Source organism: Giraffa tippelskirchi, chromosome X (assembly GCF_054371585.1).
Source record: "Giraffa tippelskirchi isolate mGirTip1 chromosome X, T2T-mGirTip1v1.2.pri, whole genome shotgun sequence".
In the NCBI taxonomy this organism is placed as follows: domain Eukaryota; kingdom Metazoa; phylum Chordata; class Mammalia; order Artiodactyla; family Giraffidae; genus Giraffa; species Giraffa tippelskirchi.
In genome coordinates, this window is record NC_137289.1 from 86580260 (window position 1) to 86604342 (window position 24083).

A 24083-nucleotide genomic window follows, 5' to 3' on the forward strand; every position below is an offset into this window, starting at 1 on the left:
AAAGAAAATGCTAATATTGCAAGAGGGCTAGAGAGGAACAAGACACAGACAACCCTGCCCTCTGGGAGTTTAGAGTTTACTTGCAAATATAAGATACAGAAAGTAATAGACATATGTGAATAGAGAACCAGGTTGCCATATCTGACTTTCCCTGCAGTCCAAGCAGGAGCCTGGGACACTGTAATAAGGCTGCAATGTAAAAGCAGTTGGGCGCAAGGGCATGGCAGGGCAGGTCATGGAGGCAGCATCTTGGATCCAAGTGGGCATCGAGCTAAGCAGCAGACTGTAACAGGCCTGGGGCGTGTGTGGGGGGACGGTGTTGGGAAAATCAGATTAGGTTTCCAGGAACTAGATACACCATGTTAGTAAAAGTATGTTCAGAGTGGAGAAGAAAGATTCTGGAAATATTTCTTCAAGGCCTGGTGTGTAGCTGCAGAGGCTTATCAGTAAACTGGAAGGTTATGGGACCAGAGACAAGAGGAAGCCTGGGGATAGATGAGAAGTGTCTGAATGAGAATAGAAGCAGTGAGAAAGGGAAGACACAACCAGGCAAAAAATGGCTAAGGAACCAATTTCGTTTGGTGACTGAAGCTGATGCTATTGCCACTGAAATGGGCAAGTCATTGAGGAGTGGGAAGAATGGGAGTGTAGCTTGAAGTCTTCTCACTCTTAAACTTCATGCATTCACTCACTGAGCATTTACTCAATACCCCAGGACATAGCTCTTGAATCCATATGTGTGTGTGTGTGTGTGTGTGTGTGTGTGTGTCTACACATTATAATTCTAGGGAATGCTGGAGGCCTCTCCTGCCCCTTCACCTTCAGGTAGAACAAGAGACTGAAAAAAAGGCTTAAAGATATTTGCTACTCAAAGTGTGGTCCATGGACCACCTGCATCACTATTACTTGGGAACTTGTTTGAAAATGAAGAATTTCAGGTTCTACCCCAGACCTTCTGAAACAGAGTTTGCACTGTACTTCTTAAACTTCAATATACAAACCATCTCCTAGAGCACTTGTTATCTATGTCACTGGCCCATGGATCCCACATTGAGTAGCAAGGAACTGGACACAACTAAGGGGCCAGTGTGCTGGGGATGAAACTTTTAATGGGAGAGACCAAGGGAAACTGATCTGGTTGGGTGCCATCTCTCCCTCTTGGTCATTGTCAGACCTTAGCAGGCTCCATTTCCCTAGTGTGGCTTTAGCGTCTTCCTCTTTGACACAGCAGGATGTGGAGTGGGGTGGTGTATGAGGAGTTGGACTCATGAGGAGCAAGTCAGGGTTATGGGTTTATTTGTGGGGTCCCCTTCACACAGGTAGGGAAGTAAGTTCCCAAGCAGCACCTCCCCAAGCCCCCCAGTGCTGTCTCTGGTCTGGACCAAAGGAGGCCTGGTGGCCCCCATGTAATCTTGCCTAACTCTAGCCAAACTCCAGGCAGGGTGAGAAGGCCTCACATTGGTTCAGGTCCAAAACTCTGCCTCAGAATGAAAAGTTCTTTGAACAGTATGATCTCTGAGGACTTAGCATGATGGTCTACATCTGGCTAAAGAATTGGAGTTTTGGGGGTCCCAGTCAACATTCCTTCCCATCAGAGACACAAGTAATGAATACAGGGTATGAGAGAACTATCTCTAGCTCATGCTTTCACTGGGAATGGAAAACTCATATAACACCATCTGTGACAATGTGTTGTATGATCTCACGTGTGTATATTTTAATGAAGGCATAATATATCTTCAAGTAACTACATCAGGTAGGTGAAGGATAGGTGGTTTTTACTTTCCTGTGTACTTTTCTGTTTTGCCCACAATTAACTGTTATTAGTAGTTTAAAAATATGAAATTAACAAAAGTTTTATTTAAAAAACCAATTGAATACAAAGAAAAATCATGGCAATACACAAATAAGTGCTGACTTTTATGGTGTAGATAACTCATTATATGAGGATTTGAGGGAAACTTCCAAAGTGAAAGAGCAAGGGGATGAGAAAGGTGTGCCTAAGATCACCAAATTATACCCAGGTGGTGCTACTGGTAAAGAACCCACATGTCAATACAGGAGACCCAAGAGATGCAGGTTTGATCCCTGGTCAGGAATATCCCCTGGAGAAGGAAATGGCAACCCACTCCAGTATTCTTGCCTGGAAAATCCCAGGAACAGAGGAGACTGGCGGGCTACAGTCCACGGGGTCACAAAGAGTCAGACACGACTGAAGCAACTTAGCACACTTAGAACAAGATCACCAAGTCTTTATTCAAAGATGGGCCCACTCAAAAGTCAAAACCTGAATTTCTTTAACTGCAAAGATGCCCAGGTCCTAACCTGGGCAACTGGATTCATTTTTAGAATCAGAGAATCTCAGAACTTGAAGAATCTGAGAGATCACAAGGCCAAATATATATATTTTTTCTTACAGGGGGGAATTGAGGCATAGATTGTGAGGACACTGTAGGCTCTGTATCTTGGCACACATTCTTCTCTGCCTGTATCATCCTCCCTTCTGGCCCTGGGTGCCTAGCTAACGCCCACTCTTCCTCAAGACTTGCTTCAAACATCACTTATTCTAATGGGTTAGGTGTTCTCCTCCATGCTCACAAAATGGTTAATGTATTCCTTTATCATTCACTTGACAAATTACTGAGAACCTACTGTGTGTCAGGCACTGTTCTAGGCACCTGGGACACATCAGTGATTCAAAATTCCCTGGCCTTGTGTGTAGTGATTCAATCACAACATTTATTTATTCAACAAATATTTATGGGTCACCTGTGCCGTGGGGTCCTGTGTGAGGCATAGCTGTTTTAAGGTTGGGATAACTGTCCATAGCTTTGGTATCCTCCCTTCCCGCCATGGTCAGTGCCTTGTGAACCTAATGCATGTTTTCTGAATGAATGAATAATGAAATGGGCAAAGTCACACTTGAGAAGGAAGTGGTACTGAAACCCTGGTCCCCTGACAGCTAGAGCTCTTCCCACCACCCCCACCCCCGCCCACTATTGCAGTCAGCCCAAATCTTTGGAACCTCCACTCCATCGCCTCGGGTGGGAAAAGTTAAGAGGAGACATGATTAAGGGCTGGGTCACTTAGGCAGATGCATTTTGGAAATGGGAGACTCACTCTATCAGGGATCCCTCTGGAGAGAATGGGGACGTCGCCAGCTTCTCACATCCCTGCTCAAAAGTGTGGGGTAAGCAAGAAGTGGCTCTCTCTAGTATGGCCCTGTCAGACCAGCACTGTACAGGGACTGATTATTCTAGGGTACATTCCACTTTGGTGTTTAAAAAACCGTTTTTGTTCAAAACAAAGCCACCACTGGGACTGCAGAGACTTCCTCCACCCCCACCCCCTCACCTCCACCACAACCCCGGGCCCCAGGATCTTTTCTCCCTCTGAGCCAGAGAGGCAGGGTCCGTTTTGGCATCTGGAGCAGCTGCCCTGCAGCGCCCTCTGCCGGGCGCGGGGTCTGCTCGGCCGCTCGGCTGGGCGGGGGAGGAAGGCGGGCGGGGCGCCGGGCCGCTTCAGAGGAGCCTCCTGTTCCGGAGGTGCTGATGGACCTGACTCATCCCGCCGTCTGCGCCTGCACTGGCCACACCCGCAGGCTCGCCGCCTCCACACGCGCCTGGTGACACATCGAGGTGCTCTGCGCATGAAAAGCAGCCCGGGGCGGATCCCCGACGGTGGCACCTGCTCAGTCAGTCCAGGTCCCACCCTGCCTGAACCCTTACCCTGGGGAAGCTTCCAGCCCTGGAAGCCCCAGTACCTCCGCTCTCACTGAGTCTTCCTCATTGACCTTGAATAGGGGTTGTTTTGTTACACGGCCTTAACAGAATGGGAAACTGAGAGTGACAGAAATGTGAAGAGAGAGGGCCAGTCACGTGGCTAAGACGCAGAGGAGGGACTAGACGAACCAGTTATCTCTGACCCCAAAGTTCAAGGTGTGCTTTACATAGCATCAAGCTGTATTGTCCTCCTAACTGCCCTCCAACTCCACTTACAGACATATACAGGAAAGGACAGTTGGAAAACATCATAAGGACTTTGAAAGTCGAGCACTATAATAAACATTTGCCATTTTGGAAATAAAGGAAAAGCTGTAAATGACATTTAAGAAGAAAGTCAGGTGGACGTTGGGTGTGATTCTGTCAAGATGTTTTATTATGGAGCAGAGGACGTGATTAGAACTTTGAGTTCCGAAGATGCACCAGAGGAAAACAGATCAGAGAAGTGGCCCCTGAGGTTGTCCAGTAGTGCTCAGTAGGGCCTAAATCAGAGTCATGAAAATGGACGGAAAAGGTACAGATCCAAATGACATTGGGGTGGGAAAAGGCTTAATGATAGGTTGAATTTTCAAAAGTGGGGTTAGTAAACTCCACATAGCACTTTGTACCTCTCCTAAGGTATTTACTACACTTGATTTTGCCTTTGGCTCAGACAGTACAGAATCTGCCTGCAATGCAGAGGACCCTGGTTCGACCCCTCGGTCAGGAAGATCCCCTGGAGAAGGGAGTGGCTAACCACTCCAGTATTCTTGCCTGGAGAATCCAATGGACAGAGGAGCCTGGCAGGCTACAGTCCATGGGGTCGCAAAGAGTCAGACACAACTGAACCACTAACACTTTCACTTTAAGGTATTTATTGCACTTGATTTTGCCTTCTTTATTTTACTGATGTTTGTCAGCCTTGTTCAATGCTAAGATCCAGAGAGGGATACTGGTACCTGAGGCCCCACCCCTGCCTTGGAGAACATGACCTTGTGGGGGAGAGTGAAGGTGTCTGGGGGCAGTGTCCATTCTGTTAGCTGAATGTAACATAGGTAAGGGCAGAGCTGCTTGCCTAGACAGCATCTGGACATGGCAAAGAACTCCTAAACCAGCCCCTACATCCCCCTAGGAAAAGTTTGGAGGCTTCAGCTAAACTCCAAGACTGCCTCATGCTACAATATCCTTCTTGGGCTTACAGTTTGCTGGAACAACTGAGTAGGTAGGTTGAGCTGCTCTGGCAGCCCCACCCGAAGCCAGGCATCAAGATCTGTGCAACTGGCTGTGAGTACTTACTGCTAGCTAGTAACACTGAAGGGGCATACCACTGGGCAGGCAGCATGGCTCTTTTGTGATAGAACAGGCCATTTTTATACAAGGGTAAACTATCCAGGCAACAGAAATCTCACCAAGACTGAAACCCCATGAGCCTGGGGCGTGTTTTATGGGAGTGAACAAAAAGGTAGCCAGATCTGCCTCCAAAGCCACACTATGAATGTCAGAACATCAGACCCAGTAGGCCCAGCTGCTGACCCAACCCATCTTCCAATATATGCCATATATAGATGGACATAGTGAATGAGAGCAGCCTGCTTGGAACAGGTGGTTTCCTAGTTCCTCAGGACCCCATCCCATAAACACCAGCATGGAATAGAGGGCCATTCCTAATTCCTGGTACTTTCCATCCTTCACCATTCAAACTTGTTGTCCTGGGCTCTCCCGGATTAAAAAAAATCATGACCCCACTGTCTCCTAATGTTACCATGCGCTGCTTATCTCCTTCATCTACTCCCCACTTCCTTCCTTGAAATCCAACAAAGCATGTTATTATGTCAGAGATTTTGGGGATGGGGTTGTTTCTTTTTGATCAGGAAAAGGAGTACTCCCCACTTCGGGAGTACCATTGAACAACAGCCCTAGTGCCCAGAGCCCATGTTTCTAATGAAGAGTTACCCTTGGAGCCTGAGTGCAGGCTTTCACAAATACACAGAAACAAGTGTGTGTGCATGCGTGTGTGTGTGTAGAACGGGCTTATGTGGGTTCTTTAGCCATTAAACATTTTTCACGTGGGCTCTAATGTTCTTCTTGAAGGACGAAAAGTTGTGTGGGGAAAAGTAGAAAACATGTTGATTCTCCCTAAATTAACCTATAAACTAATTGCCATTCCAATCCAATCGCCACAGGAATTTTTCATAGAACTTGACAAATTGATTTGAACATCCATGTGAAAGAGAATATGTACAAGAAGAACTAAAACAATTTTTGAGGAAAAAGAACAATGAAGGATGATTCATTACATTGGCACAGAAATAGACAAGTAAATGAATAAAAGAGAACAGAGAGCTCCTGAGCCAACTCATGTAAAGATATTAAATAAATAATATTTGTCATTTATAAGCCTGTGGTGAAAGGATGAACTATTCAATAAACAGTGTTGGAACAACTGGTTTTCCACTGGATAAAAACTAAATTAGATTCCTACTTCATACTACACCTGTGCTCATGAATGCACACACATTAGAGATAGCTCAAAGAACTAAATATGAATAAATAAAATATACCTATAACCACAATGAGAAGTATGTAGGCATATGTATCTATGAATTTAGTGTAGAGAAATCCTTTTTAAACAACACACATACACAACACAAAAGCCATGAAGGAATTCTTTTTTTTTTTCTAATTGAAGGATAATTGCTTTACAGAATTTTGTTGTTTTCTGTCAAACCTCAACATGAATCAGCCATAGTTATACATATATCCCCTCCCTCCCATCTTCCTCCCCATCCCACCCCTCTAGGTTGATATAGAGCCCCTGTTTGAGTTTCCTGAGACATACAGCAAATTCCTGTTGGCTATCTATTTTACATGTGGTAATATAAGTTTCCATGTTACTCTCTCCATACATCTCACCCTCTCCTCCCCTCTCCCCACGTCCATAAGTCTGTTCTTTATGTATGTTTCTCCATTGCTGCCCTGCAAATAAATTCTTTAGTACCATTTTTCTAAATTCCGTATATATGCATTAGTATACAATATTTATATTTCTTTTTTTGACTTACTTCATTCTGTGTAATAGGTTCTAGGTTCATCCACTTCATTAGAACTGCATTCCTATTTTAAATGCATTTATTTTTTATGGCAGAGTAATATTCCATTGTGTATATATACCACAACTTCTTTATCCACTCATCTGTCAACAGATGTCTAGGTTGCTTCCATGTTCTAGCTATGGTAAACAGTGCTGCAATGAACAATGCGATATATGTGTCTTTTTCAATTTTGGCTTCCTCAAGATATATGCCTAGGAGTGAGATGGCTGGGTCATATGGTGGTTTTATTCCTAGTTTTTTAAGGAATCTCCATACCATCTTCCATAGTGGTTGTATCAATTTACATTCCCACCAACAGTGCAAGAGGGTCCCTTTTCTCCACACCCTTTCCAGCATTTATTCTCTGTAGACTTTTTGATGATAGCCATTCTGACTGGTGTGAGGTGATATCTCATTGTAGTTTTGATTTGCATTTCTCTAATAATGAGTGATGTTGAGCATCTTTTCATTTGTCAGCCATCTGTATGTCTTCTTTGGAGAAATATCTGTTTAGGTCCTTTCCCCACTTTTTGATTGGGTTCTTTGTTTATCTCCTATTGAGTTGTATGAGCAGCTTGTATATTTTGGAAATTAATCCTTTGTCAGTTGTTTCATTTGCTATTATTTTCTCCCATTCTGAGGGTTGTCTTTTCACCTTGCTTAGAGTTTCCTTTGCTGTGCAAAAGCTTTTAAGTTTAATCAGGTCCCACTTGTTTACTTTTGTTTGTATTTCCATTAGTCTAGGAGGTGTGTCACAGATGATCTTGCTTTATTTCATCGAGTGTTCTGCCTATGTTTTCCTCTAAGAATTTTATAGTTTCTGGTCTTACATTTAGGTCTTCAATCCATTTTGAGTTTATCTTTGTGTATGGTGTTAGGAAGTGTTCTAATTTCATTCTTTTACATGTAGCTGTCCAGTTTTCCCAGCACCACTTATTGAAGGGGCTGTATTCGCCCCATTGTATATTCCTGCCTCCTTTGTCAAAAATAAGGTACCCATAGGTGCATAGGTTTATTTCTGGGCTTTCTATCTTGTTCCATTGGTCTATATTTCTGTGTTTGTGCCAGTACCATACTGTCTTGATGACTGTATCTTTGTAGTATAATCTGAAGTCAGGAAGTTTGATTCCTGTAGCTCCATTCTTCTTTCCCAAGACTGCTTTGGCAATTCGGGATCTTTTGTGTTTCCATATGAATTGTTAAATTTTTTGTTCTAGTTCTGTGAAAAATGCCACTGGTAATTTGATAGGGATTGCATTGAATCTGTAGATTGCATTTGGTAGTATCGTCATTTTCACAATATGGATTCTTCCTACCCTGGAACATGGAATATCTCTCCATCTGTGTATGTCATATTTGATTTCTTTTATTGGTGTCTTGTACTTTTCTGTATACAGTTCTTTTGTCTCCTTAGGTAAGTTTATTCCTAGATATTTTATTTTTTTTGTTGCAATGGTAAATGGTGAATCACCCTCTATCACTTAGCAACTCTACTTCTTCACATATATCCCCCAAAAGCTCTTGCATATGTACACACGTTTACTGAATGGATGCTTATTGAAATATCAGCCATCAAAATTTAGAAACAACCGTAGTTCATCAAATGGGTAAATAATTAAATAGACTCTTAATAATGTCATACTCTGCAAAATTATGTTATATTTTAAAAGAATAAGTTAGGACTTCTGCTTCTGGGAAGATGGAGTAGATAAACTTTTTTCCCTGTTCCTTCCACTAAGTAAAACTAAAAACTAAGTACAGGACTGGAACAAGCTGGCAGAGGAGTAGGTGGACATGGAGTACATCTCTCTCCACAGATACATCAGGAATACACCTTCGGACACAGAAGTGCATGCAAAACACAAGCTGAGAATGGACAGGAGTACCTAACCAGTGGAAAAGAATATATACAACCATGCAAAACTCAGTAGGACAAAGGAACTAGTGGGGAAAACAGGAGTGTTAGTAGGACTGGACCTGCCCTCAGTGGGTGGGGGAACTGAAGCAGGGGTCCGATCCCCACATTGGGGCAACTGTCTGAGTCAGAGGAAAAACATTTAAGGCTGGGAGTGAAACAGCTGATCTGTGGCAGCCAAAAGGGAATGAGAATCAGACAGTCCTTGCCGCAGCCATACATACCCCAGATCGAAACACTGGTCCCCTGGAAGGCGCAACAGCTAGGAGCTGGAATTTAGGGATTGTGGCGCAAACCTAGGGCAAGGGCTGTTGCTGACTGCTGAGAGATGAATCGAGGGGATGTGAGGGAGGAGACTGTGGTGCAAAATGCCTGTGAAGGAAAGCTGGGCAACCATGGAGGCAAGGCGATACTGCTGAGTCACACATATGGGATGGAGCTATCACCATAGCCTCTCTCTCCCCACACACCAGCATTGGCAGCTGAACAATGGAGAGGCTGGTCCATCAAACACCTGTCGCGGTGAACTACAGAGTAGGATCCCACCCAAGGTGCCCCTTTAAGTGCCTGACATGCCAATCTACAGAGTAGGACCCCAGCCAGGAGGAGCATGCTATGTGTCTAACACGCCGAACAACAGAGAAGGACCCCAGGCAAGGGAGCCCTCTAAGTGCCTGAACGAATCTTCATTTCTGATCTGAGATCAAGCTCTGAGCCTTTGGAGTAGGAGCACTGATTCCAAGACCCTAGACTACCAGAGAACTAACCCTAGGGAGTATCAAATAGTGATAACTCACACAAAGGAAACCACTTGAATACAAGACACTGCATCACCCAACCACCAGTAGCACCCTGTGCAGGATGCCTCATCTAAACAACAAACAAAACAAAAATACAAACCCAGTCATCAGCAGACAGGAGTACCACCTCACTCAGCCTTGCCCATCAAAGGAAAAACAAACAAACAAACAAAATCTCAGCACAAATTTCACCCTATATGAGGCTCACACAAACCAGTGGACAACCCTTAGGAGGGCAGAAACCAAAAGGAAGAAAGAATTCAACTTTGAAGCCTCGGAAAAGGAGACCTCAAACACGATAAGTTAAAAAAATATATGAAAATGCAGAGAAATACTACATAAAAGAAGGAACAAATTAGAAACACAGAAGTCCAAATAAATGAAAAGGAAATAGGCAAATTCCCTGAAAAAGAATTCAGAATAATGATAGTAAAGATGATCAAAAACCTTGAAAAGAAAATGGAGAAAATGCAAGAATCAATTAACAAAGACATAGAAGAATTAAAGAATAAACATACAAAGACAAACAACACAATTATCAAAATTAAAAATACTCTAGAAGTAATCAATAGCAGAATATCTGAAGCAGAAGAACTAATCAGTGACCTGGAAGATAAAATGGTGGAAATAACTTCTGAAGAGCAGAATACAGCAAAAAGAATGAAAAGAGCTGAGGACAGTCTCAGAGACTGCTGGGACCATGTCAAATGCACCAACATTCAAATTATAGGGGTTCCAGAAGAAGAAGAGAAAAGAAAGGGTATGAGAAAATTTTTGAAGAGATTATAGTTTAGAATTTCCCCAACATGGAAAAGGAAATAGTCAGTCAAGTCCAAGAGGCACAAAGAGTACTATACAGGATAAACCCAAGGAGAAACACGCCAAGACATGTATTAATCAAACTAAAAAAGACTAAACATAAAGAAACAATACTAAAAGCAGCAAAGGGAAAGCAACAAGTAACATACAAGGGAAACCCCATATGTTTAACAGCTGATCTTTCAGCAGAAACTCTGCAGGCCAGAAGGGAATGGCAGGATATATTTAAAGCACTGAAAGGGAAAAATCTACAACCAAGATTACTGTACCCAGCAAGGATCTCATTCAAAATTGATGGGGAAATAAAAAGCTTTTCAGACAAGCAAAAGTTAAGAGAATTCAGTACCACCAAACCAGCTTTACAACAAATGTTACAGAGACTTATATAGCCAAGAAATACGAGAGAAGTGAAAAGATCTACAAAATCAACTGCAAACAATTAAGAAAATGGCAAAATATATATCAATAATTACTTTACATGTAAATGGATTAAATGCTCTAACCAAAAGACACAGACTGGCTGAATGGATACAAAAACAAGACCCATATACATGCTAACTACAGGAAACCCACTTCAGACCTAAAGACAGATATAGACTGAAAGTTAAAGGATGGAAAAATATATTCCATGCAAATGGGAAGCAAAAGAAAGCTGGAGTAGCAATCCTCATATCAGATAAAATATAACTTAAAATAAAGAAGATTACAAGAGATAAGGAAGGACAGTACATAATTATTAAGGAAGGGATCAATCCAAGAGGAAGACATAACAATTGTAAATAACTATGCACCCAACATAGGTGCACCTCAATACATAAGACAAACACTAACAGACATAAAAGGAGAAACTGACAGTAACACAATAATAGTAGGAGACTTTAACACCCCACTCACACCAAGGTGCAGAATATCAAAATACAAAATTAATAAGGAAACACAAGTCTTAAATGATATGTTAGATGAGATGGATCTCATTGGTACCTCCAGGACATTCCATCCAAATGCAGAAGAATACACCTTCTTCTCAAGTGCACATGGAAATGCTCCAGGATAGACCAAATTTTGGGTCACAAATCAAACCTCAGTAAATTTAAGAAAATTGAAATCGTAACAAGCATCTTCTCTGACCACAGTGCTATCAGACTAGATATCACTTTCAAGAAAAAAAAAAAAAAACTGCAAGAAACACAAACACATGGAGATTAAAACAACACATTTCTAAATAACCAAGAGGTTACTGAACAAATCAAAAGGGAAATTAAAAAATTTCTAGAAACAAATGACAATGAAAACACAATTCAAAACCTATGGGATGCAGCCAAAGCAGTTCTAAGAGGGAAGTTTATAGCAATACAATCCTACCACAAGAAACAAGAAAAACATCGACTAGACATCTTAACTTTACACCTAAACTAACTGGAAAAAGAAAAACAGAAAAACCCAAAATTAGTAGAAGGAAAGAAATCATAAAGCTCCAAGCAGAAAGAAATGAAAAAGAAATGAAAGAAAGAATAGTAAAGATTGATACAACTAAAAGCTGGTTCTTTGAGAAGATAAACAAAATTGACAAGCCTTTAGTCAGACTCATCAAGAAAAAGAGAGAAGAATCAAATCAACACAATTAGAAATGAAAAAGGAGAGGTTACAACAGACAGTGCAGAAATACAAAGGATGAACAACTATATGGCAATAAAATGGATAACCTGGAAGAAATGGACAGATTCTTAGAAAAGTTCAACCTTCTAAGACTGAACCAGGAAGAAATAGAAATTATGAACAACCCAATTACAAGCACTGAAACTGAAACTGTGTTCAAAAATCTCCTCAAAAACAAAAGCCCAGGACCAGATGGCTTCACAGGAGAATTCTATCAAACATTTAGAGAAGAGCTAATGCCTATCCTTCTAAAACTCTTTCAAAAAATTGCAGAGGAAGGAACACTTCCAAACTCATTCTAGGAGGCCACCATCATCCTGAAACAAAAAACCAGAAAAGGGCAACACACAAAAAAGAAAACTACAGGCCAATATCACTGATGAACAAAGGTTCAAAAATCCTCAACAAAATTTTGCAAACAGAATTCACCAACACATCTAAAAGCTCATACACCATGATCAAGTTGAGTTTATTCCAGGAATGCAAGAATTCTTCAATTTGTGATACATCATATTAAGAAATTGAAAGATAAAACCATATGATAATCTCAATAGATGCAGGAAAAGCCTTTGATAAAATTCAGCACCCATTTATGATTAAAACTCTTCAAAAAATGGGCATAGAAGGAACTTATCTCAACATAGTAAAGGCCATATAAGATAAGCCTATAGCGAACATTATTCTCAATGGTGAAAACCTGAAAGCATTCCCCCTAAGATCAGGAAAAAGACAAGGGTGTCCGCTTTCACCTTTATTATTCAAGAGAGTTCTGGAAGTCCTAGCTTCAGCAATTAGAGAAGAAAAAGAAATAAAAGGAATCCAGATTGGAAAAGAATAAGTAAAGCTCTCACTGTTTGCAGATGACATGATACTGTACATAGAAAACCCTAAAGATAGTATCAGAAAATTATTAGAGCTAATCAGTGAATTTAGCAAAGTTGCAGGATACAAAATCAATACACAGAAATCACTTGCATTTCTATATACTAACAATGAAAAATCAAAAAGAGAAAATAAGGAATTAATCCCATTCACCATTGCAACAAAATGAATTAAATATCTAGGAATAAACCTACCTAAGGAGACAAAAGAATTGTACACAGAAAATTATAAGACATTGATAAAAGAAATCAAAGATGACATAAACAGATGGAGAGATATTCCATGATCCTGGGTAGGAAGACTCAATATTGTGAAAATGACTATCCTACCAAATGCAATCTATAGATTCAATGTAATCCCTATGAAATTACCAATGGCATTTTTCACAAAACTAGAACAAAAAATTTCACAATTCATATGGAAACACAAAAGATCCCGAATTGCCAAAGCAGTCTTGAGAAAGAAGAATGGAGCTGGATTATACTACAGATTATACTACAAATTATACTTCAGTTTATACTACAAAGCTACAGTCATCAAGACAGTATGGTACTGGCACAAACACAGAAATATAGACCAATGGAACAAGATAGAAAGCCCAGAAATAAACCCAACGACCCTTGGATATCTTATTTTTGACAAAGAAGGCAAGAATATATAATGGGGCAATGACAGCCTCTTCAGTAAATGGTGCTGGGAAAACTGGACAGCTACATGCAAAAGAATGAAATTAGAACACTTCCTAACACCATACACAAAGATAAACTCAAAATGGATTGAAGACCTAAATGTAAGACCAGAAACTATAAAACTCTTAGAAGAAAACATAGGCAGAACACTCGATGACATAAATCAAAGCAAGATCATCTGTGACCCACCTCCTAGACTAATGGAAATACAAACAAAAGTAAACAAGTGGGACCTGATTAAACTTAAAAGCTTTTGCACAGCAAAGGAAACTCTAAGCAAGGTGAAAAGACAACCCTCAGAATGGGAGAAAATAATAGCAAATGAAACAACTGACAAAGGATTAATTTCCAAAATATACAAGCTGCTCATACAACTCAACAGGAGATAAACGAAGAACCCAATCAAAAAGTGGGGAAAAGACCTAAACAGATATTTCTCCAAAGAAGACATACAGATGGCTGACAAATGAAAAGATGCTCAACATCACTCATTATTAGAGAAATGTAAATCAAAACTACAATGAGATATCACCTCACACCAGTCAGAATGGCCCTCATCAAAAAGTTTACAAACAATAAAAAAAGCTGGGGAGGGTGTGGAGAAAAGAGAACGCTCTTGCACTGTTGGTGACAATGTAAATTGATATAGCCACTATAGAATATGGTATGGAGATTCCTTAAAAAACTAGGAATAAAACCACCATATGACCCAGCAATCCCACTCCTAGGCATATACCCTGAGGAAATCAAAATTGAAGAAGACACATGTATCCCATTGTTTATTGCACAACTATTTACAATAGCTAGAACATGGAAGCAACCTAGACATCCATTGACAGTTGAATGGATAACAAATTGTGGTACATATGCACAATGAAATATTACTCGGCCATAAAAAGGAACAGCTTGAGTCAGTTCTAATGAGGTGGGTGAATCTAGAACCTACTATACAGAGTGAAGTAAGTCAGAAACAGAAAGATAAATATTGTATTCTAATGCATATATATGGAATCTAGAAAAATGGTACTGAAGAATTTACTTACAGGGAAGCAGTGGAGAAACAGACATAGAGAATAGACTTGTGGACATGGGGAGAGGGGAAGAGAGGGTGAGATGTATGGAGAGAGTAACATGGACACTTACATTACCATATGTAAAATAGACAGCCAAGGGGAATTTGCTGTATGGCTCAGGAAACTCAAACAGGGGCTCTGTATCATCCTAGAGGGGTGGGATGGGGAGGGAGATGGGAGGGAAGTTCAAGAGGGAGGGGATATATGTATACTGCTTCTAAGTTGCTTCAGTCATGTCCGACTCTGTGCGACCCCATAGACGGCAGCCCACCAGGCTTCGCCGTCCCCAGGATTCTCCAGGCAAGAATACTGGAGTGGGTTGCCATTTCCTTCTCTAGTGCATGAAAGGGAAAAGTGAAAGTGAGGTCACTCAGTCGTGTCTGACTCTTAGCGACCCCATGGGCTGTAGCCTACCAGGCTCCTCCTTCCATGGGATTTTCCAGGCAAGAGTACTGGAGTGGGGTGCCACTGCCTATGTATACCTATGGCTGATTCATGTTGAGGTTTGACAGAAAACAACAAAATTATGTAAAGCAGTTATCCTTCAATAAAAAATAAATAAATTAGAAATAACCTAAGTACAACTGAAACTCCTGAAGATTATAAATAAAACAAATACAAAAAGACTCTGAAAGGTGGAGAGAGAAGGGACACCAGAGAGACCTCAGGACTTGAGGAATGACATGGTGGTCAGTTCCCTGGATTTGTTTTGTCTCATGTATTCCAGAGTTGGAACTCAAAAAGCTTGCAACATGGAAACACCAATGGGAACAGACAAAAAACCAAAGCAAGGCTGTCTCTCTAACCAAAGGACCAGAAAAGGAGGTAGACTAGCCACACAGATTTTAAACAATAACTCCTCTGTTCCAGCCAAACATCACAAGAAACAAGTGGCCCATCCTCAACCCCACCTGCAAAGAAAGGGTTAAAAACACAGTCTTTCACCCTTCCTAAACTGTGATCAGGTGTAACCTCCCTACTAGGGTGATGTCAAAGAAGGCTGAGTGGGGAGCTGGGATGGACCTACTAGACAGAAAATCAGCAAGGATACAGAAGAACTCAACAATGCCCTCAACAAATGGTTTCTAATTTAACATTTCTAGAACACTCCATCCAACAAAGAAGACTAGACATTTTTTTCAAGTGCCCATGGAAGAAGCTATATTACACCATATCCTGTGCCATAAAACAGGCCTTAACCAATTAAAAAACAATTGAAATAAAATGAAATGTATTCTGTGACCACAATGGAATCAAACTAGAAATCAATAATAACAGAAAGATAATAGGAAAATATCTAAACACTCAGAAACAAAACAGCACACTTCTAAATAATCCATGGGTCAAAGATGAAATCTCAAGAGGAATTTTAAAAATACATTAAACAGAATGAAAATTACAACATAGGAAAATTTGTGGTATGCAATTAAAGCAGTGTTTAAAGGGAAATTTATAGAAAAGAGAAAAAGCCTCAAATCAATAATCTATGTTCCTACCTCAAGAAACTAGAAAAAGAAGAGAAAGATAAACCCAGAAGAAAGGAAATTAAACTAAGAGCAGAAATCAATAAAATTGAAAACAGGAAAACAATTAGAGAAATCAGTGAAACAAAGATCAGTAAAACTGACAAACTGCAGTAAGATAAAGAGATGGGGGAAAAGAGAAAACACATCCTGTTAATATCGGGAACAAAATGAGTATCAATCACTTCGGACATCAAAAGGAATAAATACTAAGGACAACTCTACGCACTTTGACAATTTTGATGAAACTTACCAATTCCTTAAAAAACACAAATGCCCCAAACTCAGTCAAGAGGAAATAGATGATTTGAATAGCCCTATCTATTAATAAAATTGAATTCATAATTTTAAAACTCCCAGAAGAGAAACACCCAGGTCCTATGGTTGCACTGAAGAATTCTACCAAATCTTTAAAGAATTAACACCAATTCTATACAATCTCTTCCAGAAAACAGAAGAGGAAAAATACTTTCCAAATAATTTTTGAAGCTTATATTATTTTGATACCAAAACCAGATGACAGTCACACAACAAAAATGAAAACTACAGACTAACATCTCTCATGAAAATAGAAGTAAAACTCCTAAACACAACATTAGTAAATAGAATTCAGTAATAAGAATTTTACACCATTATCAAGTGAAGCCTATTCCAGAGATGCAAGATGGTTTCAATATCTGAAAATAAATCAATGCCATACACAATATTAATAGACTAAAGAAGAACAATCACATGATTAGTAAACCAATGCAGAAAAAACACTTCACAAAAATCCAACACCAATTATGATGAAAAAGAAAAAACAACACCCTCAGAAATAGGAAAAGAAAGGAATTTTCTCAACTTGAAAAAGAGCAGCCACAAAACACAGCTAACACTAAACTTAATGGTGAAAGACTGAATGCTTTTCTCCTCAGATTGTGAACTAGGCAAGAATGTCTGCCCTCGCCACTCTAATTCCACACAATGCTGAAAGTTCTAGCCAGTATAATCAGGCAAGAAGAGGAAATGAAATGCATACAGATTGAAAAGGAAGAAATAAAACTGTCCCTATTTGGAGATAACCTGATAGTGTATGTAGACAATTCCCACAAACCACAAAACAATTCCTAGAACTAATAAGTTAAGTTTGGCAAGGTTGTAGGATACAAGATAAGCATATGGAAATAAATCATATTTCTATATACCAGCAATGAACAAATGGATGCCAAAATTTAAAAATATAATAACATGTACAATTTCTCAAAATAAAATGCTTAAGTGTAAAATATAACAAAACTTGATAGGAATTGTACACTCAAAACTACAAAATGATGATGAAAGAATTCAAAGAAGACCTAAATAAATTGAGAAATATACTGTGTTCATGAATTAGAAGACTCAACATAGTAATGGACGTCATGCATGTGTGCTCAGTTGCTCAGTCATGTTTGACTCTTTGCGACCCCATGGACTGTAGCCCACCAGGCTCCTCTGTCAATGAAATTTTCTAGGCAAGAATACTGGAGTGGGTTGCCATCTCCTTCACCAGTAAAGATATCAATTCTTCCCATAGTTATATACAGGTTTGGTGCAATTCCTATCAAAATTCAAAAAAACCAACTTAAAATGCATCACAAACTAACCCTGGGAATTCCCTGCTGGCCGAGTGGTTAAGAATATGCCTCTCAATGCAGGGGATGTGGGCTCCATCTCTGGTTGGGGAACTAAGATCCCACATGCCACAGGTCAACTAAGTCCTCGTACTACAAATGAAGAGCCCTTGCACTGCAACTACAGAAGCCCACATACCACAGCTGCTGAGCCCACGTGCTCTAGAGTCCATGCTCTACAATAAGAGAAGCCTATGCGCCACAACTAGAGAAGTCCTGGACCACAGTGAGAAACCCTTGTGTCACGACAAGAGAAGTCTGTGTGCTGCAACTGGAGAAGCCACTGTGCTGCAACAAATACCCAGTGAAGTCAAAATAAAAAACAAACAACCCCCCTTCAAACCAAACTAACCTTATTTTGGTAATTACTTTTTTTAAAATTTATTTTTTATTTGTTTTGCCATACATTGACATGAGTCCACCATGGGTGTACATGTGTTCCCCTTCCAGAACCCCCCTTCCACCTCCCTCCCCATCTCATCCCTCCGGGTCATCCCGGTGCACCAGCCCCGAGCACCCTGTATCATGCGTCGAACCTGGACTGGCGATTCGTTTCACTTATGATAATTTACATGCTTCCATGCCATTCTCCCATATCATCCCGCCCTCGCCCTCTCCCATAGAATCCATAATACTGTTCTATTTATCTGTGTCTCTTTTGCTGTCTCGCATACAGGGTTATCTTTACCGATTGACTAAATACCATATATATGTGTTAGTATACTGTATTGGTGTTTTTCTTTCTGGCTTACTTCACTCTGTATAATAGGCTCCAGTTTCATCCACCTCATTAGAACTGATTTGAATGTATTCTTTTTAATGGCCGAGTAATGTTCCATTGTGTATATGTACCACAGCTTCCTTATCCATTCATCTGCTGATGGGCATCTAGGTTGCTTCCATGTCCTGGCTATTGTAAACAGTGCTGCGATGAACATTGGGGTACACGTGTCTCTTTCATTTCTGGTTTCCTCGGTGTGAATGCCCAGCAGTGGGATTGCTGGGTCATATGGCAGTTCTATTTCCCGTTTTTTGAGGAATCTCCACACTGTTCTCCATAGTGGCTGTACTAGTTTGCATTCCCACCAACAGTGTAAGAGGGTTCCCTTTTCGCTACACCCTCTCCAGCATTTACTTTATATATATATATATATATATATATATATATATATATATATATATATATATATATATTATGTGCATCAAATCATCATGTTGTACACCTGAAACTTACATCATATTATATGCCAATTATATCTCAATAAAGCTGGAAAATGCATCATGAACTTAAATGAAAAATGTAAAACTATAAAATGTCTAGAAAAGAGAAAACATTTGGAATCTAGAACTAGGCACATAGGCTAGATTTTGTATATGACAATCAAACCATGACACGAACAGGTAATTCATTGAAAAGGATATATGGATGGCAAATAAGCACATGAAAAGGTGTTCTATCACTTGCCATTAGGGATATGAAAATTAAAACCACCATAAGATACCACTACATATCTATCAGAATGACTAACTTTTTTTTAAATGACCACACCAAATGTTTGAGAAGATGCCAAGAAACTGGGTCATTCATATATTGCTGATGGAAATGTAAAATAGTATGGCTGTTCTATAAAACACTTTGGCAAGTTTCTTTAAAAGCTAAACTTGCAACTGTTGAACCATATGACCCAGCAATTGCACTCTTGGACATTTATCCCAGAGAAATGAAAACTCTGTTCACATAAAATCCTGTTACATGATTGTTCACAGCAGCTTCATTTGTAATAGCTCCAAACTGGAAATAATCCACATGTCCTTCAACAGGCAAGTGGATAAACTATTTCTCTACATCTAAGACATGGAAAACTACTCAGCAATGAAAAGAAACAGGATATCAATACATACAACAACCTGGATAAATCTCCAGATAATTATATTGACTGAAAAACCAAACAATTTCTAAAGGTTACATTCTGGATGATTTTATTTATATACCATTATTGAAAAGGCTTAATTTTAGAAATGGAGAGTAGATTGGTGGTTGCCAGGGGTTAAGGAGAAGGTGAAGAAGCATGGGACAAAAATTTGGGGTAGCTATGAAAGGGCAACTTGAAGGATCCTTGTGGTGATGAAAATTTTCTGTATCTTGACTGTATCAATGTTACTATCCTGCAGGTGATATTGTACTATAGTTTTGCAAGAGGTTGCCATTGAGGAAAACTGGGTGATGGGTATATGAGATCTCTCTATTATTTCTAAGCTACACGTGAATCTACAATTACATCAAAATAAAAAGTTTAATTAATTAAAAAAGAATGAATTAGATCCATGTGTCCTGACATGGTAAGGTTTCCAAGATACATTGTTAAGTGAAATAAAGCAAGTTAAAGATCAGTGTATACAGTGTAATACTGCTGCTAAGTCGCTTCAGTCATGTCCGACTCTGTGCGACCCCATAGACGGCAGCCCACCAGGCTCCGCCGTCCCTGGGATTCTCCAGGCAAGAACACTGGAGTGGGTTGCCATTTCCTTCTCCAGTGCATGAAAGGGAAAAGTGAAAGTGAAGTCGCTCAGTCGTGTCTGACTCTTACCGACCCCATGGACTGTAGCCTACCAGGCTCCTCCATCCATGGGATTCTCCAGGCAAGAGTACTGGAGTGGGGTGCCATTGCCCTCTCAGTGTAATACTATTTATTTTTAAATACCCACACACAACCAAACTATGAATACATAGAAAAAGATTTGGAAGACAGTACTCTTTGCTCATAACAGTGGTTGTTACCTCTGGGGAGCAGAGCTGAGAAAGGAAGAGGGTTTTAACTGTAGCTGGATTGTTTCATTTTTTTCTATGACAAAAATATCTTCATATGCCACTTGCATAGTAAAAACATTATCCTGGACACAACAACAGTGTACTAGGAATTCAAACCTGTTTTGCTTGTCCTGATCTGACCTACCCATATTTCACCACCAGTACGGCCAGAGGGCCCAGCTCATATCCCCCTGCCCTTGAGCCTCAAGGAAGTGCCTCCTAGGTCCACTTGGAATCAGGCCCACCAGCACTACCACTGATGTATGGAAGTATCACCTGGAAGGGCCAATGTCCCCATGACTGTGAACCTACCCACTGCTGCTGATGACTTAGAAACACACAAAGCTCAGCCATGCTAATCAGTGAAACAGCAGTTTCCATAAGATTCTAGTTGAAAAGCTGTCATGCAAGTTTCAATGCTGAGGGCACCGAAGACCTCCCCACCCTCTGATTTGAAAATATGGAAGCAGTCAAGCCTCTTTGAAGGAAACTGAGAGCAGCAGGCATGAATAACAACTGAACAACTACCCCTAGCTGTGCCTGGCTGAGAGCAGACTCACCCTAGGGTGGCTTCTGAGAGTGCATTCATTCATTGACCAGATATTCACTGAGCACCTACTTTATACTATTCTAGGCAGTGATAATAGCAATGAATCAAACAAAGTCCCTGCCTTCGTGAGGCTCCCATTCTAGTGGGGGAGCAGATGATAGGCAAGATAAATAAATTATATGTTAGGTGGTATTAAGTGCTATACAAAAATGTATCAATAGCATGAAAGAAGGATGTAAGGTGTTGAGTGCTGGGGGCTGAAATTTTAGAAATGCTGGCCAGAGAAGTCTTCACTGAGAAGGTAACATTTCAGTGGAGAGCTGGAGGAAGTGACGGAGCCAGCTACAAAGATATCCAGAGGTTGTGGACATTTTTCATTTTCCCCTTCAGATTTTGTCCACCCCTCTCCACCCAGCTTTGTGCCCTGGTAGGCTGACCTGTATGGACTGCATCGACAGGTTCCCTCGCCCTCTGGCTTCGGGTTAGGTTTGACCAATGGGAGGCACCTGCAAGGAGATCAGAAGGAAAGAGAAAATGAGATTTTTCATCAGCTCTCACTGTTCAGGTTCATCACGGGTTGGCTGCATCCCTCCACCAAAGACCTCAGCTCCTCTCAGGTGGCCTTCTTTAGACAGCAAATTTCCCCCGTTCCCATAACCACTCTCTCCCAGCATCCTGATCTTTGCACTGGGGAAAGCATTCCATGCAGAAGGAAAAGCAAGCACAATACATGAATGTGCCTGGAAAGCTTAAAGAATGATCAGGAGACTTGAGTGGCTGGGATGAAGGAGGTGACGGAGGGATTTGGAGTAGATAACATCAGGGAGGTAAGGGAGGGGGAGATTCTGAGGGCCTTGAAGGCTATTCTAAAGACTTTGGCTTTTAATGTGAGTGAGATGGGGAACAATTAGAGGATGTTGAGCAAACGATTAACACAGACTATGTTTTAACGGTATCATTTAGGAGACCAGCGACAGGCAAGAGAGGATGATGGCTTGGATTAGGTGGAGGCAACAAAGATGGTAAAAAGTGATTGGATTCCAAGTAGATTTTGAAGGTGATGCAGAAGAATGCTGTTCATTAAAATGACCAGAGTGAAAGCCCAAACCCAAGATCAGAGACTTGTCACCTGCTTGTCACTGCATATTACTGAAAATTCTGTTATTCCATGAGATTTCAGAAGGCCCTGCATACAGCACAATAATCCTAATCCCTTACTACTTGTGCAGGACACACAACTCTAGACCAAAGGCCCAGCCCCAAAGGTTCCCAGAGTGTACCTGACTCCAGAACAATTCCATAAAACTATCATCACAGACTTTCCAGCCAACCTATCCCACCTTAAAGCCACAACTCCATAGGGTTTGCACTGCATGCCATTTTGGCCCCTGATTTGGGTCCAGCCTGTGTACCTCCACTGGCTCCTCTGTGAGTTGGCCTAACCATGTCACATAAGAATTTTGGGAAACATTGTCAAACCTGTCCTGTTCCTACCTCCTGTCCTCTGCCCATCATCACTCACAGGTTGGCAGCAGACAGATGGCATCCATCAACCATTGAGCTGATAGGGATGGGTCCCAGGGATAGCCAGAACAGTGAGGGTAATATCTCAAAGTTACCATGATTTTTTAAAGCTTGAAACACTTGTTAAACCTTGTTTTATCATCAACATTTTATTAGGAAAGTATGTGTAACATTGACTTAATATCAGTGTAGGGACTGAGGAAACTAAACAAGTAAAGGTACCATGATTTTGATAAGGATTTTAAAATTTGCCTAGCAGCTATCAACCAGATTACTGGGAGGGAGAGAAAATAAAAATCTCAGCTCCATAGGCTAAAAGCTCCCAGCCTGAAGTGCCTTCTGGGAAGAAAAGCAGCCTGGTATTTTTGAATGCATGCTGCTGATGTTCAGGATAAGGCCTATTGCTTCATATTCATGAACACCCAGCAAAGACACCCAGCTGGAAACTGGAAAACAGCACATGATTCTGAAGATTCTTTCCAGAGCCAGGGAAAATTGATGGTATTTTGTTTATGTTCAAAGAAATCAATCCAGAGATCAGCCCCACAGCCAAAGTCAGCAAGACCAGGGAGAAAACTGCTGCCAATCGTGGAGGGGATGACCTGCATTGGAATCTCAGATTCAGGACTTTGAAGTTGTGTACCCTTGGGTAAGATTCTTAACCCTCCCAGGATCTTAACTTTCTAACCTGTAAAATATAGATGATACCTAACTTACAGAGTTACATTAAGGATCAAAAGAGCTTGTGTGCATAAAATGTGTCCAGTGTGGCCTCTGGGATACTAGCTGTTCACTACATGTTGTTTTCTTTTTCTCTTGTCCACTTATCTTTGGCAAGAGCAGGGCAAGTGGTAGGGGGCAACTATGGAGTTCCAGTGGGACCTGATACCCTTAGGAAGAGCTATCTGAGGAATTCTCCAGCTCTTTCATGCTGATACTTTTGTTGTTGTTGTTGTTGCTCTTTGTTAAAGGGGCATCCTGGGCAGCTGGCATTTGATCACAGCAGGACGGGTTCTGCACTCAGCTTGGCACTGTAGGGCACTGATGCCTGTTAATTAACTATACATTCAACTGACCTGCCTAGGCAGCTACTTTCATTTCTAGAATCCCAATTCTTTTCTTATTTCATTTCAGGTTATTTGAATTCCTATGTGTGGAAGCTGTTGGTGCAGACCTTGGCTCTCTCCTCTCCTCTTTCATAACTTCAGCCTCTCCTCTCTTCTCCATTCAATTCCCTCTGCCTGCCCGACACCTTGGCTCTCCATCTTCTTCCTTCTCTCCCTTCTTTCACTAACCCTCATCCAAAGACAATCCTCATGGAGACAGCAGTTAAAAGTG

The 24083-nt window shown here is 40.8% G+C and overlaps 1 protein-coding gene across 4 annotated transcripts in view; it reads right to left on the reverse strand.

The window, feature by feature from the left end:
- Nucleotides 1-24083, reverse strand: part of NHSL2 (NHS like 2) — a 300730-nt gene that overhangs the window by 143012 nt on the left and 133635 nt on the right. For 3 of the 4 annotated variants that reach the window (XM_081567497.1, XM_081567495.1, XM_081567493.1), the window contains exon 2: nucleotides 21659-21727. The exons of the other annotated variant lie outside the window; for it this stretch is intronic. In XM_081567497.1, coding sequence (XP_081423623.1) covers nucleotides 21659-21727 — 69 coding nt within the window. The remainder of the gene's footprint in view (nucleotides 1-21658; nucleotides 21728-24083) is intronic. 4 annotated transcript variants of the gene reach the window in all.